The 21,151-nt window shown below is 45.3% G+C and overlaps 2 protein-coding genes across 5 annotated transcripts in view; one reads left to right on the top strand and one right to left on the bottom strand.

The window, feature by feature from the left end:
- rufy1 (RUN and FYVE domain containing 1) overlaps window positions 1–4,810 on the bottom strand; it is a 43,707-nt gene extending 38,897 nt beyond the window's left edge. The window contains exon 1 of the mRNA XM_055643117.1: window positions 4,420–4,810. Within this exon, the coding sequence (XP_055499092.1) occupies window positions 4,420–4,666 (247 nt within the window). The 5' untranslated portion in view covers window positions 4,667–4,810. The remainder of the gene's footprint in view (window positions 1–4,419) is intronic.
- pfdn1 (prefoldin subunit 1) overlaps window positions 1–21,151 on the top strand; it is a 374,815-nt gene that overhangs the window by 263,592 nt on the left and 90,072 nt on the right. The window lies entirely within an intron of this gene.

Here is a 21,151-nt window from a genome sequence, read left to right as displayed (position 1 = left end):
AGCGGGTCAGGCAGCATCTCTGGAGAAAAGGAACGTGATGTTTCGTGTCGGCGGCGGCTGTATTGTGGGGCAAAGATACTCGATGAAGGCTGACGAAGGGTCGAAGTGAATGACAAGGCCCTGCACAGCGGCTGCAGCGGCCGTGATAGCGGCTCCATCTCCTCCTCCTCCCGCACCCCGCCCGCCCGGATAGCGGCCGCTGCTTGCAAATCCGCTAACGACGCTTTCAAAACAAACCCTCCCGCACGCCAAGGCCGGGAGGAGGGAGAGAGGGGGAGGCCTCCTTCGGCCGTCTGAAGCAGCTGCACCAAAGATCCTACAGTTATAGGATCTTTGAGCTGCACCGCTCGGCCCAGCACCTTGCTGTTGGCTGGCGGAGAAGGGGAGGCGGTGGCGAGGAGATCCCAACCACCTCCCCTTTTGGCGGCAGAACTTGGTGTTGGACAGGGACGACCAAGGCAGTGGGGCGATGTTGCCCGAGGAGCGCTGACCTTCCTTCCTCCCCACCTCCTCTGCCTCTCTCTCTCTCTCGTATGCCCCCCTCCACCCCCCCTTATCCTGAGACCCCTCCTCTCCATCCAGCACTGATCCCCATTCCCGCCTCTATTCAGTCCTCACTGACATCCCCTGTGCTCCCCTCCCCATCTACATCCTGCACTGATCACCTCGCATTGATTCTTCTGCCACCCCCCATCCACCCTACACTGGTCCCCCAATTCATCTTGCACCAATCCCCCCCATCCATCCTGTAGTGATCTACCCATTCATCTTTTACTGATCTCCCATTCATCCCATTCATCCTGTACTGATCCCCTCATTCATCCTATACTGATCCACTCAGTCACCCTGTAGTGATCTCCCATTCATCTTTTACTGATTCTCCATTTATCCTGTACTGATCCCCTCATTCATCCTGTACTGATCCCCTCATTCATCCTGTACTGATCTCCCATTCAACCTATACTGATCCCCTCAGTCATGCTGTAGTGATCTCCCATTCATCTTTTACTGATCCCCCCGCCCATTCATCCTGCACAGACCCTCCGATCCACACTGTACTGACCCGCCCTCCCCATTCATCCTGCGCTGACCCCCCCCATCCATCCTGTACTAATCCCCCCCGCACTGATTCACACACCCCCTCCCTCCCCTCCCTGACCCCATTGTGCTGGAAAAGTCTTCAGAGCGAACATTGACTATGTTTGATAACGGAATGCAATCAAATGTGTTTTAATTCCCAATGTTATTATTTGTTTTAGTCCATAAAGATGGATTAATTAAATTGTGAACACGTGAAACATTAAAACTGCAGTGTCCGATTGTCACTGCTACCGTTGACACGTTATTACAGAATCCATTTTAACGGCAAATCAATGCTCTTAATATGGAGTATCAGTACTGTAGTTATTTAATGAGCAACATTCACAACTATACGTTGGATTTATCCAAGTTTTACTTCTACAGTCGGTCATATACATCATAAATTTGGTCAGGAGATATTTCAGTTGAAATTTTAATGTTAATTCTGAAGTGGGAATGATGGAAGCAGCGTTTATCAATACATTTTTTTAAATCTAGTGCGTACAAACTAGGTATCTGCATGCTGTTCACAACAACTACATCTAATCTGAATGTACGGTAATGTGGCGTTTTGACACCTTTAAGCATATTACCAAAAGAACATTTGCTGCAGTTAGGTCCTTTGGCCATGTCTTGTCAGTTAGTGTAATGTTTAATCTGTCAGATGGGTATAGTCGGTTTTAACCATATAACAATTACAGCATGGAAACAGGCCATCTTGGCCCTTCAAGTCCATGCCGAACACTTATTTCTCCCCAGTCCCATCTACCTGCACTCAGACCATAACCCTCCATTCCTTTCCCGTCCATATACCTATCCAATTTATTTCGAAATTATAAAATTGAACCTGCCTCCACCACTTCCACTGGAAGCTCATTCCACACAGCTACCACTCTGAGTAAAGAAGTTCCCCCTCATGTTACCCCTAAACTTCTGTCCCTTAATTCTCAAGTCATGTCCTCTTGTTTGAATCTTCCCTACTCTCAATGGGAAAAGCTTATCCACGTCAACTCTGTCTATCCCTCTCATCATTTTAAAGACCTCTATCAAGTCCCCCCTTAACCTTCTGCGCTCCAAAGAATAAAGACCTAACTTGTTCAACCTTTCTCTGTAACTTAGTGGCTGAAACCCAGGCAACATTCTAGTAAATCTCCTCTGTACTCTCTCTATCTTGTTGACAACCTTCCTATAATTAGGCGACCAAAATTGTACACCATACTCCAGAATTGGCCTCACCAATGCCTTGTACAAGTTTAACATTACATCCCAACTTCTATACTCAATGCTCTGATTTATAAAGGCCAGCACACAAAAAGCTTTCTTTCCCAGCTTCTTTACCGGTTTTAACAGCTATTATCATAAAATGTCATTGTGGTATAGATCATGTCTTGATTGGTGAATATGTTTAGTCTGTGACTTTTTTGAAGCAGAATTAATATGTGAATGCTTCATTGAGCATAATTCCGACTGGTAATTACACACTTCGTTCGAGCATATTATCGCACGCGTCACGCAAACCGTCTTAAATGACCACCAAAATTGTCATTTGGCAACCTAAAAAGCTGCCAAGGTTGCCCGGCTGGCAACAGGGAAAAAAAGTTAAGTGAGAGCCCTGCGTTGGTGAGACCGTATTTAGAATATTGTGTTCAGTTCTGGGCACCATGTTATAGGAAAGATATTGTCAAGCTTGAAAGGGTTCAGAAAAGATTTACGAGAATGTTGCCAGGACTAGAGGGTGTAGGCTATAGTGAGAGTTTGAGTAAGCTGGGTCTCTATTCCTTGGGATGTAGGAGGTTGAGTTGTGATCTTATAGAGGTGTACAAAATTCTGAGAGGAATAGATCAGGTAGATGCACAGATGCCCAGAGTAGGGGAAGCGAGGACCAGAGGACATAGGATCAAGGTGAAGGGGAAAAGATTTAGTAGGAATCCAAGGGGTCACTTTTTCACACAGTGGGTGTATGGAACAAGCTGCCAGAGGAGGTAATTGAGGCTGGGACTATCTGATCGTTTAAGAAGCAGTTGGACACGTTTGGAGGGTTATGGACCAGACACAGGCAGATGGGACTAGTGTAGCTGGGATATGTTGGCCGGTGTGGGCAAGTTGGGCCTGTTTCCACACTATCACTCTATGACTAATTTGCTCTGAATGAGCATATTAGAACGCTATAGTTAATAAATATAGAGATACACCAGTTAAAATAGCATAAATGGTTTATAGAGTGGTTTTGCATAAATCGTTAAAATGTATTACAATTGTATCCATACACACAGAAAAGTCAGCTCCTTTCCCTCCTCCCCAGTCTCAATCACCATGGTTTTTATGTCCCAATGATAGATGAAATGTAACTGTAGACATTAAATGTATTTCAATTTTCCATGGAGCACAAGTACACGTTTTAACCTAATAATAAATATTTTCTAAAATGCATTTGGAGCACAAAAAGCCAGAATGACATTTGATTAGACTACAATGCCAATGCACTCCTTCACACCAGGTGAGATATTGTTGTATCCCAGGCAATATTTATTTCCCAAAGCTGATTTTTAAAAGAACGCTGAATTTTGAAACATCGTCACGTTGTAATTATACCTTCTCAGCTGTGCCCAATTGAGTGACATTTTCTACCTTATAACTTTTAGGTTTAGTGCTCTTTTGACGAATTTGACCGCCAGAGGCAATATAATAATGGGATATATAAATGCAAATCTCTTCCACTTCTAATATTTCAAATAAAGTCATCCCTAACTCAAATTCAAGTTGCTTACATAACATTTTATACTCTTAATTAAAATAAAAGATTGGGCAGTTGATATTTCGAAAACCCAATTAATTTAAAATCAAAGCATTAAATGAAACATTTTCTGAGACAGTTGTCCCGGGGCAGAGAGAGAGAGAGCGGTTGATTGTGCAGAAAGTATCCACAGTTGTTGGTTTACACCAAAGATCTTATAGCAGAGCTATAGGATCTTTGGTTTACACCGAAGATAGACACACAATGCCGGGGTAACTCAGCGGGACAGGCAGCTCTGTGCTGGAGAGAAGGAAGGGGTGACGTTTCAGGTCTGAAGAAGGTTCCCGTCCAGAGATGTTGCCTGTCCCACTGAGTTACCCCAGCATTTTGTGTGTATCTTGATTGCGATTGACTGCCTGGTCCGTCAGCCCAAGGTACCTGTGGTCTCCCTGCCGGGTGGAGTAGTCCAGGACCCCCCCTAATCTCGGACCACTCCCTTCTCCTCACTACTTCCAGTGTCGGATGCCCAATCCGCCCGACGTCCAGGACGGGAAGCCCACATCCCCGCCTGCCCTGCCCTGCCCTGCCCGTCCCACTCGTCCTACTTTTGCTGATGGCGTTGCTGCCGTCCCCGCTCGCCTTGACAGCGAGCCCGATGGCCGCCGACTTCAAAGCATTTCCGTAGTTCGCCGAAATCGTTTCCGACGCTCTCTTGGCCAGCGACAGGATCGGCGTGGACCAGCCGCCCTCCTCCGCGCTCCTGTCGCTTGCCGACGGCACCCGAGGCTCCGGCTCCGGCTCCGTCTCCGTCGCCCCGACAGCGCCGCTCAACCCCTCGGCATCGTCCGCCATCTTCACTCGTGACACAGATCACGCAATCGGTCCCCGAGATATCGAGCGGGACAACCCGGGAGAAGCAGCAAGTGCGCAGGCGCAAGAACAGTCCTGCCTCTCTTGTTCTTGGTTTCTTGGTCCTCCAAAATATTCCAACTGGAATTTAAACTGGAGGTGGTGAAGGGAGGACTTAGAAACATAGAAACATAGAAATTAGGTGCAGGAGTAGGCCATTCGGCCCTTCGAGCCTGCACCGCCATTCAATATGATCATGGCTGATCATCCAACTCAGTATCCCCGTACCTGCCTTCTCTCCATACCCCCTGATCCCCTTAACCACAAGGGCCACATCTAACTCCCTCTTAAATATAGCCAATGAACTGGCCTCAACTACCCTCTGTGGCAGAGTTCCAGAGATTCACCACTCTCTGCGTGAAAAAAGTTCTTCTCATCTCGGTTTTAAAGGATTTTCCCCCTTATCCTTAAGCGTGACCCCTTGTCCTGGACTTCCCTAACATCGGGAACAATCTTCCTGCATCTAGCCTGTCCAACCCCTTAAGAATTTTGTAAGTTTCTATAAGATCCCCTCTCAATCTTCTAAATTCTAGAGAGTATAAACCAAGTCTATCCAGTCTTTCTTCATAAGACAGTCCTGACATCCCAGGAATCAGTCTGGTGAACCGTCTCTGCACTCCCTCTATGGCAATAATGTCCTTCCTCAGATTTGGAGACCAAAACTGTACGCAATACTCCAGGTGTGGTCTCACCAAGACCCTGTACAACTGCAACTGACTTAAGCCAGAAAGGGTTATTGGGAAGAAAGAGCTACTTTAAATTTAGTTGCATCTGGTTGGGTAACTATAGTAGGGTGGAGATTATTCCATACTTTAATTGTGCGGGGGAAGAACGAATTGCTGTACACATCTGTCTTTGCAGCTGGGATCACAAATTGGATCGAATGCCCTCGTCTGCTCCTAATTGGTTTGGGTTTGGTGTAGGTCTTGTAGTCTATGTCGAGCTGACCATTTAACATTTTGTAAAAACAGGTCAAACGGTGAGCTTCACGTCTGTCTTGGAGAGGGTTCCACCCCAGAGAATTCAGAAGTTTGGTGACACTCGCTTCTCTCTCATAGGTGTTAGTAACAAATCGAGCTGCCTGTCTTTGGACACGTTTGATGGAAGAAATGTATCGGCCGCCCATCAAAGGGTAACGAGCCAGGCTGTGGTTCATTTGGATTTATTTTGTGCATTTCCCTAAAAAACATGTCCTAATCGTTTTATTATTTTACGACTGAAAACTGTTGTATCTGAAATGTTAGAGTTTTCTTTATAGGGTATTATAAATCTGAAACAAAAATAGAAAATGCTGGAAACACTCATCGGTCGTGCAACGTCTGCAGAAAGAAGAAGATGGAAAACTCTTCATCCGATCCACTATTGTACAATACAAATTTTACAATACAATACAATACAATACAATACAAATTTATTATCATTTGAGCCCCAGTGAGACTCAAACGAAATGTTGTTTCCACAGCCATACAAACAAAGACACTGTCTTACAGACATACACATAATTAAATTCACACAAACATCCATCACAGTGAAGCCACTGTGATGGAAGGCAAGTCTTTTCTCTCCCCTGTTCTCCGTGTCTCTCCCGATGTCGAAGCCCCAGGCGGGCGATGATGAGTCCCACGGCCATTTTAGGCCGCGTGGGGCGATTTACGGCCCCGCTCCCGGTCTGAAAGTCCAAGGTTGGAACCCCCACGGGCGATGGTGAGTCCCACGGCCATGAAGCCGTGCCGGGTGATGTACTGTCCCGGTCCGGGTTGTTCCAACCCCGTGACACCGGCTGGAGAAGTCGCGCTGCGGGAGCTCCGGGAAGCGGTCTCTGTCTCTCCTCCCAGACCCGCGAGCTCCCGATGTCACAGTCCACCGGACCTGCGGCTGCGTTGCTGGAGCCTCCGAGCCCCAGGAGTCGAGTCGCAGCAGCGAGTCACCGCCGCTCCCCACGCTCCGAGGCCGGCCAGCCCCACGATGGTGAGTCCGCAGATCCGCAGTCTCCGGGACTGGAGCCCCCGGGTCGTTCAGGTTGGAGGCTGCTCCACGGTGCTAGGCCCCAACGACAGCCGAGACCCGACAGGGAAAAAGTCGGGTCTCCCGGACAGGGAAGAGATTTAAATAGTTTCCCCCTCCCCCCCCCCCCCCCGCCCCCCACATTTACACATTTAAAAATACTATTAAAAAACACCAAGCACTACATTTAACTAGACATTGTATTGTAATTCTAACTATTGTAATTCATTGTAACGTACTTTCCAAGTTTATCGTTTTCAATTAGTTAAAAATCTTGTTTCAACTCACTTTTCAACACTTAAGTGTGAAGAACCATTCATACTGAAGGTCCAAATTACAAGTTGTTAATATTTTAGCGTATTTAAGCTAGGGGACTTTTATCCCAAGTAATGGCAAAAGCTAGGAATGTTACAAAATTTTGAGATTTTAAAAATCAAGCCTGTAATTTATCCCATCAGATAAAACATAAAAATAACTTTAATTTGATACCTAATTCTCTTTCATATCTTCAGTATTAAAAAAGTAATGGTCATTTTCATACTTGGAAATTAGCATCTTGTTCCCTATTGCTTTTCCATTAACTTAACGCAAAAGCTGTGATCGAGGACAGTCAATTAACATAAAAGCCTAAAACCTCCTTAAAAATATAGAGAACTGAATGAAATTTTCAGTTATTATAGATTGAAGCATTCTGAAACAAATATGATACATCTTACTTGGATGACCTGAAATTAAAATATACTAGACTAAGTGGGACCCTTTGGATTATTCCACATTGCCCCCAAATGCGCAGGTGTGGCTGATGGGTTCCCGTTGTGACGCTCCTGATTCCCCCCTCCTCCCCTCCCCCCCCCCCCCACTCCGCCCCTTGCCCTTTCTCCCCCCCCACACACTCACTCCATCCCCCCCAATCCCCCCATGGCGGCGCAGCCATTCCCGCCCATTGGGTTCCCATTGTGACATAGAACACGCAGGTATTACTGCCCAGACGCAGCTGGCGGGCACGGCAAGTGGAAAAAGGATTTGTTGAAGCTTAAAATGTGAATAACTTAAAATATAACAACAAACCTTACAAACCTGTGTGGCGGTCCCTGGAGATCAGGCCACTCCTTGGGTCATCCCCCTCGGCTATTGAGGGACAGGGTCAGTTGTCTGCTCACGGGGTTTCCCGGTTGCTGCTCGGGGGTGTTCTGTGTATTTGGCATTTCATACACAAAGGACAGCCTGCTCTCTGAACAATCACCCAACAAGGAATCGAGTAAAATTAGATACAAAAACAATACTCTCTTCTCTATAAAGTTAAATCATAGAATAAGTCTCCAACACATAAAGCTTCTGGAATTGTCAACACCTCTAAAACATTTAGTAAAACTACAGGAAACAAGGTCCTAAATATACGGTGTCCTTACGGACTGTTCACATTTAACAGTGTAAAGTCTTTGCCAGCTGAACTTGTTATTCAAGTGGTCTGGTGATCAGGGCCAGTGCTCATTGCTCCACCATGGACCATGGTCAGTCTGTTACTGGCCAGCACAGAGAGGAAAAGTTGCCATCTAAAGGACATGTGCATAAAGCCAAGGCTCTGGAATTACTTGCTGAGTCAGCTTATGCTTCAGGCAGTTGAGATCTAACCTTTGGGGAAAGACAAAGGTTTGCATTGTAGGCCGGAGTTAAATTGTCACCCATCTTTTATTTTACTAGGTGTGTCTTGCGAAGGTGTAGGCCTGGGAGCCTACGGAGAAGTGGGGCACGGCGGGCTGGTGAGGGAATTCGGAATGCTTGCTGTGTCTTTAACATCCTCAGTGTTGCGAGACACTTGGCTCCCTTGGTGAAGTCCAGTACAGGTGCGGCACTGGCTCAGGTGAGGTAGAGACAAAAAGCCTTCCAGTAGAAGGTGAGCATGCTCCATCCCTTCTGCCTGTAAGTTTACGAGTCAGGCTGCCGTGTTTTGTCGGCCTGCTCATTTTCCTGCCTCCGGTTCTGGGGGGGGGGGGGGGGGGGGTCCTGTAGCGGCACCTAGTGGTTAAGCCACTCTTGCTATGCGAAGCCTCGACAGCCGGGGTAGGGTCACGGGGTATAGGGGTGTGCCCTAGTATATAAGAACCGACCTTCCCTCTCTCGCTCTCTTCCTCTCTCTTCATGAGAGTGTCCTGCCACCTCAGCAGGAGCTCAGCTCGAGCTCACGAGGCAACAGCCTCTCAGCAGCAACAATGACTATTATGGTAGAGTGCTGAATATCTTACCTACAATGCCTGAATAAATAAAACAGTTATTCACGGCGTTTGTTCCTCTACACCTGCTTTAATCCAGTAAAACACCCCGGGAGGTGGTGAAAATCTGTGTCCCTGCCTCCACTCCCTGCTCAGGCAATCAGTCTCACATTTGTGTAAATTTTCACCTCAGCCCCCACTGGACGGAAGACGACGAAACAATGGGAAGAGTATGGGCAGCTGGAGATAACCCGATGTCATCAACATTGAATTTTCAAATTTCAGGTGACCCCCATCTCCTGGGTTCCTCTTTCACTTTTCTGCCTCCCTCTCCCTCTCATTCCTATCATCCTCCATTCCTCCCATGTTAGCTCCCATCTTGATATCCCAGATTCTGCCCATCGGAGCCCATTTTCATCCACCGTTCTCCCTTGCTGGTTCCACCCATCTATCACACATACATTGCACCCACCAGGTTGCATCCTCCATCTTTCCTTCTTCTCTCTCTTTGTTCCATTATCACCTTGCTTAGTTATCAGGTTTCAGCACCTGTGGACTTTGTGTCCGTGCTTGTCTATCTCCAATCTTTGTATCAACCTTCACTCTCCCCTCCTCCCCCACCTGGTTCAATCTCCCTTTTACGTCCTTGTCTGATTCCATCAATCACCCATTCAGCCCATCATCTTTCACCACTCCTTAGTCCACTTATCAACCATGACTCCCTGTCTCACCTCTTCGCTCCTCTTTATTTTGGCAATCTTCCCTCTTCACTCAGTCCTGATGCAAGGACTTGCCACAAAACATTGACAATTCCTCCCGCTCCATCTCTACCCAACAGATGCTGCTTGACACGCTGAATGTCTGCAGAATGTTTTTGTTCCAGTTTGCAGTCTTCATGAGTCTGTTGGAATACCTTGAACATTTTATAGATCACTAGACCAAGGGGGACCTGTTGGGTCCCATCCCCTCAACCGCAATTGCGGTTGAGGGTCCCTCGCTCCCGGCTGCCGGCTGCAGGATCCAGGCTCTAGGGCCCGAGTACGGGGGAGGGAGTGGTCGGGGGGTGACGTCACTCGCAGTGTGTGGAACACAGCGCAGGCCGCGCGATGCAGATACATTGTGATGTCATCATCAAAAGATCATCAGCGAAAGAGCCGGTTTATTTTCAAACTTATTTCAGATTTGTGAACACTTTGATTAATAACTCGTGAAATGAAGCATGAACTTTTCAGATAAGGCGATGTTTGACCACATGATAAACCTCTACCTGAATATGTAAAAATTTTATCATTAGCGCGTCGTTTTTTTCGAGAAGATGTGATCACACACAAACAAATCCACATACAAGACCAGAGTTTTATAGTTATAAGGATAATTAGTTAATTACCTAATTAAGTTGCTAATTACAAAATTAACTGTTGGCGGAAATAGTAATTTGTTTTGCCCTGAACTTGAAATCCGTGATTTTGAAGGCGTAGAAGTCGGGCCTAACTTTCATCCAGCAATTTAAGAGACCAGCAACTTTGTTTTGATACAAACAAGATTGTCTTCTTCAGGCAGCAAGTGTGGAGAGAGAAACAAATCTTGATAAATAACCTTTTAGAATAATTGTTTGGGTCAAACTTTGGGTGACAGTGCAGTTTTCATTATATCTGTGTTGTCTTTTTGACATGTACAATTTATCATGTAACATGGCTTTAATCAATTGCACTCTGCATCATGGGGAAGCTTGCAAAGTTGTATGTTCATTCTGCCAAATGTTCTTCGGCAAGGAAGATTGATATGAAGCTTGGCTACTAAAAAACATGTGTTTGGGAGAAACCAATTATTGCTTTGAAGTTACAAAAATCTCCAGTTTCCAACTCAGCAATTCTTCTGGAGCCAAGCAATTTTGAAAAACCGTGTAAACATCACATTCTGATTGAATTAAAGAAAAAAATCTGCAGAAAACATTCAGCAACTGCAAACGGTATTGCTAGTTGCTGCCTAATTCATATTTGAATATATACGGCATACCTATTTTTCACAGGAATTTCAATGCTGAAACTAAATCAATGTTGTTTGCTGATTGACTGTTCTGTTCAAGGGCCCCAAACCGAAACATTGCCTGTCATGCTGCCTGACAGCATGGAGTTCCTCCCGCACTTTGTCTTTTGCTTAAGATTCCAACATCTGCATTCCTTGTGGCTCTCGGAAGCATGTATGTCATGGTCAATACATGTCAACTAATTTCCCATAATCAGAAACCTCCCAACACACTTAAATATATATTTCCTAACAGATTCCATGAGTTGCCTTATGACTGACCAGTGCTTGTTTTCAAAGATTACAGCTGCATTGGCTTCATTGGCTCCACATATGAAACAATGTATTTTGACGTCTTGCTCTAAGTTCCTCTGATGTATTATATCCTATATCCTCTTCCACCTCCTCTTCATATCTCAGGAAGAGAGCAATTCCCTCAGGAAATACAAATTTAATTTTCCTTCTGTGAATTTTATATGTGTCTGGTACTCAAGATCCAATGGCAAGAAAATTTGGCTCTGAGGGTCCAGGATATAGAGTAGGAAAAATAAATTACTTCTTCACCAAATATATCAGAAATCATTGGACAGATTATGGAAAATGGTTACTCAATATGCTCTCATGCCATCACTTAGAAAGTGATTCAGTTTCTTATCTTCAAGGTTTGAATGTTAACTGGGAAAACTGCAATGAGAAATTTGCCCATCCACCCATTCAATTATAAACAATGGATTGATGTCTTAGCAATGACTTAGGTTGTCAGCACTGTTGCCTCCATTGGGCTTCTTGCATTAAAATAAATGCAGTTTAGCTTTTCAGATCCTCCTTGCTGTCTATCCTATCCCTGCCAGCTTGTTTACAGGACTTGCTCACTTTAATCCCTATAATTGCTTCATGTTTCTCATCCGATGCACTTCATTGGTGCACCTTCCTGCCACACATGCTTAAACACTCTCAAGTAGCTCTAACAAATCTCCCATCTAGGTTATTGGTCCCCCTCCAGTTCAGATGCAACCCATCCTTCTGGCACAGGAAGAGCTCTTCCTTCTGGCCCTGGAAGAGATTCCAATGTCCAAGAAATTGACTCCCTTTCAATTGCACCAGCTCTTCAGCCAAGCATACATTTTCCCCATCCTCCGATTCCTACCCTTATCGATGCGTGCATAAAGAGTATTCTGGAGAGTACAATCTGAGAGATTCTGATTTTTAACCTAAGAAAAGACACAAAGTGCTGGAGTTACTCAGCGTGTCAGGCAGCATCTCGAGAACATTGATATGCGATGTTTTGGCTTGGGAACCTCCTGTAGACTGGTCCCGATCCAGACTTTTTAACCTTCTGCCTAACTCCCTATATTCACTTTGCGGGACCTCATCCCTTTCTCTTCCAATGCATCAGTATCAATGTGTACATCAGAATCTGGCTTATTGCCATCCTCCTGGAGAATGTTCTACAACCGTTTGGAGACATCCTTGATCCTGGTATCAGGGTCCTGTAACACGGAGAGATAGGCAGGAACTTGCAAAGATTGATTGGATAGTCTGATAGCAGGTGAAGAGAAGTCTGGCAAGTTGTGGTTTTTTATAAATGAAGTATGAACACCTCAGGGCCAACTTGCATCTGCGAGAGTGAAGAGCAAGGTTGGCAGCATTAATAATTCCAGATTAATGAGAGACATTGAGGTTCTAGTCAGAAAAGGAAGGAGGAATGTCAGGTAACAGTACCTGGAATCAAGAGAATCTTTTGATTATAAGGGATAGTGAGATCAGTGTGAGTATCCTCATATGCTAGGGCAGTTTAAGGTCAAGATGGTGGGTCTCTTGAAAAGCATTAAGGTAGATAAATCCCCAGCGCCTGATGGGATCATGCAAAAGAGGAGATGACAGGGACTTTGACAAAGATCTTTGTATTGTTTCTAGCCATAGGCAAGGTCCCAGAGGGCTGGAGAATAGCCAACATTGTTCCTTTGTTTAAAAAAGGAAGTAGAGATCATCAAGGAAATTATACACCTCATATCAGTGGTTGGGAAGCAATTGGAAAGAATTCTTCAGGATACGAATTCTTTGCATTTGGAAGAGAATGATATTATTAGAGCCAATTAGTGTGGCGTTGTTTGTGGCAAGTTATGTTTAGTAGCTTGATTGCATTTTTTGAGGAGGTGACAAAGGTGATTGATGAAGGTAAGACAGTGGATGTCTGCATAGATTTTAACTAAAGATTTGACAGTCATTAATGGTAGGCTGATACAAAAGGTTAAGCTGCATGGGATCCACAGTGACTTGATCATCTGTATTCAGAACTGGCTTATTTATAGAGACAGAGGGTAGTGGTGGAGGGGTGTCATTCTAGCTGGACATCTGTGAGCCGTGGAGTTCCACAGGGATCTCTCTGCTGGGACCACTCTGCAATATGTATGAACAGGCTTTCAGCACATTTTGCCTTAATCAGTCAGGGTATTGAGTATAGAAGTTGAGATATTATGTCCAGTTGTACAACACATTGTTGAGGCCACATTTGGAGTATTGTCTTCATTTCTGGTCACGTTGCTACAGGAAAGATGTTGTTAAGTTGGAAAGAGTATAGAGAAGATTTATGAGGATATTGCCAGCACTGAGGGCCTGAGCTATAGGAAGAGGTTGGGCTGGCTGGGACATTATTCTTTGGAGCACATGAGGATGGGAGGTGATCTTGTAGAGGTGCATATGATCATGAGGGGAATAGATAGAGTCAATGCACAGAGTCTTTTACACAGAGTAGGAGAATCAAAAACTGGAGAACTTAGGTTTAAGGTGAGAGGGGAAAGGTTTATAGGAACCTGAGGGGAAACCTTTTCCACAAAGAGGGTGGTGGGTACATTGAATGAGCTGCCAGAGGTGGTGGTTGGGGCAGGTACTATAACAACATTTTAAAGACATTTGTGCTGACGCATGGTTTAGTGGGATATGGGCCAAACAAGGTCATGTGGGACTAGTGTAGAATGGGCATCTCGGTATGGGCAAATTGGGCCAAAGGGCCTGTTTCCATGCTGTATGAATCTATAAAGGGTTAGAGAAGGCTTTATGCTTGCCTTTATCATTGGGACATTGAGAATAACAGCCAGGAGCCTATGTAGAGTCATAGAGAGATACAGTGTAGAAATAGGCCCTTCAGCCCAACTAGCCCAACGTCCCAACTACACTAGTCCCACCTGCCAACATTTGGTTCATATCACTCCAAACCTGTCCCATCTGTACCTGTCTAACTGCTTCTTATACTGTATATTGCGATAGTGCCTGCCTTAACTACCTCCTCTGGCAGCTTGTTCCATTCATCCACCACCCTTTGTGTGAGAAAGATAACCTCAGATTCCTATTAAACCTTTTCCCCTTCACCTTAAACCTATGTCCTCTGGTCCTTGATTCACCTACTCTGGGCAAGAGTATGCATCTATCCCATCTATTCCTCTCATGATCTTATACACCTCCATGAGATCACCCCTCACCCTCCTGCGCTCCAAGGAATAGAGTCCCAGTCTACTCAACCTCTGCCTATAGCTCAGACCCTCCAGTCCTGGCAACATCCTCACATTTTTCTGCATTAAATTCCATCATCCATTCCTCAGCCCACTTGCTCAACTGATCAAGATCCTGTTATAATTTTTTACAACCGTCTTCACTATCTGCAAAACCATCCACTATTGTTTCATCTGCAATCTTGCTAATCTTGCCGTGTATGTTCTCATCCAAATCATTGATATAGATGACAAAATGTAATGGTCTCAGTATCGAACCCTGAGTCACACCACTTGTCACAGGCCTCCAGTCCGAGAAGCAACCTTCCACCATCACCCTCTGCCTCCTTCCATGAAGCCAATGTAGCTTTATTAACCTTTGGTTAGTCTACATTTGAAGTATTGTGTGCAGCTCTGCTTGCCCCATCATTGGAAAAATGTAACGGCTTTGGAGAAGGTGCAGAAGATGATTACCAGAATGCTGCATGCATTAGAATGTATTGGCTATCAGATGGACTGAAGGGGAACAAATATTATAATCGGATGAAAAGTCGAAACAGTGTTTGATTTCAAAATGCACATTTGTTTTACTTTTACTCGGTATCTCTCATGATATCCTGATTGTGCTGTGGATTTACCATTTTATCTAGTACCTTATTTTCCGTCTCCAACGGCATTCGGCTTGGTTTTCTTATATTAAGATGGATGTTGTTGGGTCCATCTGTCAGTCTAAAGTTAGCCACAAGAGGGTGCTGAACATTGTATCCACTGCTCAAACTTGTTTTCATTTATAGGTAGGAGTTCCTTCAAGTAAAATCTTGAGTTTTATCTTAATTTCTTATCCCATAAAAAGAAACAAGAACCAATAATCTCTAGAATTTTGACGAATGAGAAGTGATTCCACTGAAACAGAAAATAGAGTATAAATCCCCCTGTCCCACTTTGGGAACCTGAAACCTCTGGAGACTTTGCGCCCCACCCAAGGTTTCCATGCGGTTCCCGGAGGTTTTTGTCAGGCTCCCTACCTGCTTCCACTACCTGCAACCTTCGGGAACCGCACGGAAACCTTGGGTGGGGCGCAGTCTTCAGAGGTTTCCATTCAGGTTTCCTAAGTGGGACAGGGGCATAAGTTGATTGATGATTTCTCTGCTGGAGTTTTTAGAATCAAGGGTTACAATCTCAAAATAAGGGACCAGCAATTCACAACTAAGACAGAAATAAATTTCCTAATGCAGAACCCATCATTGGAATTCACTAGCCTCATAAGCCATGGAAGCTCAATTAATGAGAATATTCAAGAATAACATTTACCACGTTTCCAACATTGCTGAATACTTTCTAACTTGTACTAGGCACCATGGCCTACATCTAATGCCACTCATTTTACAACCATCCACAATGACAGCAAGACACAATATCAAAAGGTAGGAACGGGGTACTGATTGTGGATGATCAGCCATGATCACTGTGAATGGTGGTGCTGGCTCGAAGGGCCATATTGGCCTACTCCTGCACCTATTGTCTATTGTCTACTAGACTAAGTGGGGGTCCCTGTCACATGGGAGGCCTGGTCCTCCAACGCAACCCCAATGCAATATTCCACCACTCACCCGTTCCCCCAATGCAACCCGACTCTCCCTCCCTCCCTCCCTCTACCCACTCCGGCTCAGCCGCCACTCGGCCCATCACCGTCCTGTCCGACCACCCGCTGCTGCCGCTCGGCCAGTCCCCGCTCTTCCCACCCGCTTACCTGCCTGCCTGCTAACGGCGTTGGGCCGTGGGGGGCGGGGATGGAATCGGTGTTTGTCACGGTGGGCACCACGAGTTTCGATGAGCTGGTGGAGAAGATCTCCGAGAAGGCCGTGAGGATGTTACTGCAACGGCGGCGGCGAATGAGACGGACCCGGTAGAGGGAAGGGTAGACGGGACCATCATTACCGCAAAGGGCGGGTGGGGGAGAAGGGTGAGTAATGAGGGAGAGGGAGATGGGACCAGGGCCTTCATTGGGCCTCCACTGCCACCCCACCCCTTACCCCCCCCCCCCCCCCCCCCCCCCGCACGGCCACGGCCGCCGCCGGTGGTGGGGGAGACGATAGACAAGTTATGAGGAGGGGAGAGAGGAGTTTGTGAGTGAGGCGGGACAGGCCACCTCCGGTGGGGCACGAAGGGGCATCGCCATCCTGGCCGTGGCAATGACTGACAGGAGAAGAGACCAATATGCATGGCGCTGACTGAAGGAATCTGCGCACCCGCGGTTTTTAAGATTTTTAAACCTTGATAGCTTTTACAATCTACCACCAATCAGAACGAAACTTGTTGCACTCGCAGCACAGGAGAACACCTGGCAAAAAATCGTTTCACCTCACAGGAGGGGGAGGGCGAATTGCTATTGCAACACGCAGGGCAAGTGTAATTGGGGGCTATGGGTAGGGAATGGGTGCGTTGGGGGAGCAGGTCTGTACTTGGTCTGGAATAATCCAGCAAACTGGAAGAGCACAAGATTAGAGTTTAATTATGTATAGATGAAAGATAGATAGATAGATAGATAGACAGACAGACAGACAGAGTTTAATTATGTATAGATGAAAGATAGATAGATAGATAGATAGATCCATCTGTTTATTTATTTGTTTATTTAATCTGCCATTTATTTATTCATTTATTTATTTGTCTGTCTTCTTGTTTCTTTCTTTATTTCTTTCTTTTAGTAGCGACCCTAACTAAAACTCCTTGAATGTGTTTGAAATATTTCTGTTTTTATGCTGTTACAAATACAGATATGAGAACTTTTATCAACTAGGAGTCAGCTAAATAAACCTCACTGTAGGAGTATCTTCACCTCAAGGGCTGCAGTGGTTAAAAAAAAAAAGGCTCACCACCATCCTCTCAATGGCAATTAGGGATGGTTTTAAATACTGGCCTTGCCAGTGACGCCCACATACCATTTTATTTAAACTAATAAATAGATTAAGCAAAATACCAATTCAAAAGCTTACTGCTGTTGCATTGGTTGTTGTATATCTGGGTAATGACCATCAAATATGAATAATTTGTCATCTATTGTAATTAATTTGACCTCAGAGATTTTAAATTTACTTATTGGTCATCTATTAATCCTTGGCTTTCCTTAAGCTTTAGCATTTATTGAGGCAAGGTTGCGGGAAGCTCTGGCACTTGGAGCAACAAGTGAAACCTGGATGAGTCAACAAACCCAGCAGCGCGTAAAACCATGCTTTCTGGGTGTGGTTGTGCTAAATTCAGGATTCAATCCAAGCATAGCATTTGAAGATATTTGTAAAAAACATAGTAAATATTCATTACAAAATATGATGCATTTTGTATTACAATGATCTAAGTAGAAATAATTAACTTTTACAATGTTACATATGAAACATTTTTAATGCAAGTTATAATCCTATTTTACTTCAGAGTCACGTGAGTGACTACGTGAAGAAGCCCACCACGACGCATGCGTGTCATATCACTTTCACGCTTGCGAAACGACAGGCAGGGTGGAGCGTTCCCCCGCAGCGGTAAGTTTGAAACTGCGACCTGCAGGTAAGTGATTTACTCTGCGGTAGTGTTTGTCCCCGCGCTGTTTTTACACAGGGGGGGAAGCTGGACAAAATAGTGTCCACAAGTGCTGCAAGTGAAGCTGGCTGGGGAGGACCGCGAAGTTGCGGGAGCCAGCAGCAGCTGAAGGCACAAGCCCCGTAAGCGATCAGCTGTGCCGATTTCTGATCCTGCGCTGGCCAGAACACCACAGCCAGGCGGGAGACTATTCAGGATGGGGCCGTCGACTTTTGACAAGTCGATAACGGCAGGAGGCGGGGTGGAACAACGTTCCCCCGTAGCGACAATTTAAACCAGGACCTGCAGGTAAGAACTGTGGTCTTTTTGTGTTTTCCCATGCTGATTACAGGTGGAAAAGACAAGGTCTGCGGCAAAGCTGGTGAGGGAGGACCGCAGGGCAGCGGGCAGCCAGCAGCAGCCAGCGGCACTCGGATCGCCGATAGTGGGGTCAGCTGTGCCCGATGTCGCCTCCGCACCGGCCAGATCCACGCGGCCGGGCGGTAAGGCTAGACACAAAAACAAACAAGGTGATGGACTCAGAGGAGTACGACTGTGAACAACCGCGGGCGGCCAGCGACCGAGAGCGCTGGAGCCGGATGGAGCGGTGTGTGGAGCATTTGCTCCAACGTGACAGACTCCAGGAGATGGAGTCGGGTCACTGTGGGCCTTATGATAAACCCACAGCAGTACCTCTTGAAGGGCTGCACAGTGCTTCTACCTCATCAGAGGGGAGCACTGCGGGTCAGTTCTGGGCTAACCTGGAAGAGGGGTCCGCAGAAGGAAAGACAAGTGTGCAAGGGGTGCAGGAACGAGAGAACCTACTGGACTAATAAAAGGGACTCCAACAAAACCCACTATAGCCAAAGACAGCACCCCTATGCACCCACCAGCAGAACTGGTGAAAGCTCGAAGGCCCGGTACTCAAAACATGAGTCTTTTTTAGGCCATGGCCCAGGCCGGCCTTCTTGGAAGATGCGGGGACCTCCAACGCCAACCAAACCGAAAATCCAGACACCAGCGCAACAACAGCAGCGAAAAACCTGCCACTGGTAACTATGGAGGTAGGTGGGTCTAGTTCCCTACAAAGTACAGGGAGCATGGAGGTTGGGTGTAGATTACACTCTTTTCTGAATGCATGGATTATGTTAACAACCGATACTTACATCTTAAGTAGTATCCAGGGATATACAATAAAGTTTATACACAAGTACAGCCCTCCAGTTCAACATATACCGAACCGAATGTTCGTGCTTTCTGATAAAGAAAAATCAAAAGCGCAAGCTGAACTGGAGCGGCTTTACGTAAAAGGTGTAATTGAGAAAACTCAACACGAACCATTAGAATTCGTGTCCAATATATTTACCAAAAACAAAAAAGATGGTGGTTGTCGCATCATCATAGATCTGACAAAATTGAATACATTTGTACAATATATTCACTTCATAATGGAAACCTTTGTTACTGCTAAACAATTAATTTCCAAAGGTTACTTCATGGCCAGCATCGATTTAAAAGATGCTTACTATTCAGTGCCTATACGAGGTGACCACAGATGTTACTTAAAATTCAACTGGATGGGACAACTCTGGCAGTATAAAGCACTGCCAAGTGGATTATCATCAGCCCCAGGCTGTTCACAAAAATTTTGAAACCAGCCCTAGCGTTTTTATGTAAACGTAAACACATGGTCATGGCATATTTAGATGACATACTCATTGTGGGCAAAACTTTGGAATTGGCCAAACAAACTGTAACAGCCACAAAACAGTTATTTGAAAAACTGGGATTTATTATCCATCCAGTTAAATCTAAACTAACGCCTTCCACTGCTATGGACTATTTAGGGTTCACCATTGACTCAGTTCACATGTCGGTGACTCTGCCCAAAGGAAAGGCTAGAGATTTAATAGATGCTTGCAATAACCTCATTGACATCAGCAAACCATCCATCAGGTTGGTAGCAAAAGTAATTGGCAAAATGGTGGCTGCCTTTCCAGCCACACAATTTGGACCTCTACATTACCAAAACTTACAGAGAGCAAAAATACAAGCACTCTAAATAAATGCAGGTCACTTTGACAGACCTATGAAACTACCAATCAAAGCTAAAATGGGACTAAAATGGTGGATAGATAACATCTGGCTTTTGTTCCAATCCAATCATTGTCAGTAACCCTTCCATGGTACTACAAACTGATGCCAGTGCACTTGGGTGGGGAGCCACCAATACCATCACCAGCTGTGGAGGTAGATGGACTGCTCAGGAGGCATCATTATTACTCACACTGGGCATAAACTACCTGGAAATGTTGGGTGCATTCCATGGCCTAAAGTCATATTGTACTGGGTCACACCATCAGCATGTTAGACTACAGATAGACAATACCACCGTGGTAGCATACATTAACCACATGGGTGGAAACAAATTGACCTCATGTGACAATCTGGCTAATACAATTTGGCAATGGTGTATCCAGAGAGATATTTGGATATCAGCCACTTACCTACCAGGAAGACTAAATTTAGTGGCAGACACCAGGTCACGCAAATTTAATGAAAACACCGAATGGATGTTGAATAAAAAAGTATTTGCTGATATTACAGCAAAATATGGAACACCAGATATCGATCTATTCGCATCCAGACTTAACCACCAGTTATCAAATTATGTTTCATGGGAACCAGACCCTGGGGCAGCGGCGACAGATGCATTTTCGCTGCATTGGGGGAAATTGTTTATTTACGCATTCCCTCCTTTCTGCCTCATCAGTCGGGTATTATGGAAAATACAAGACTCTGCGTCTGGTATTTTGGTAGTACCCGATTGGCCTACTCAACCATGGTTCCCCGTGGTATTAAACATGGTATTAGAACCATGTATCACCATCCCACATACACCAGATTTATTGCTACATCCCGTAACAAGGGATAGCCACCCATGCCATAAACATTTGAACTTATTAATTTGTAGAGTTTAAAAACACCTCTACTACAACTGGGACTGATGGACTGAACAGTGAACATGATCTCGGCGGCCCAAAGACTGTCAACCAAAAAACAGTATCTGGTCTATATCAGGAAGTGGGAGATGTACTGCCATAAAAACAACATCACCTACAGAGACATGA

This window comes from Leucoraja erinacea, chromosome 11 (assembly GCF_028641065.1).
Source record: "Leucoraja erinacea ecotype New England chromosome 11, Leri_hhj_1, whole genome shotgun sequence".
Taxonomy (NCBI): domain Eukaryota; kingdom Metazoa; phylum Chordata; class Chondrichthyes; order Rajiformes; family Rajidae; genus Leucoraja; species Leucoraja erinaceus.
The sequence above is the reverse complement of the archived record's forward strand: the minus strand, read 5'-3'. Positions and strand labels throughout refer to the sequence as shown.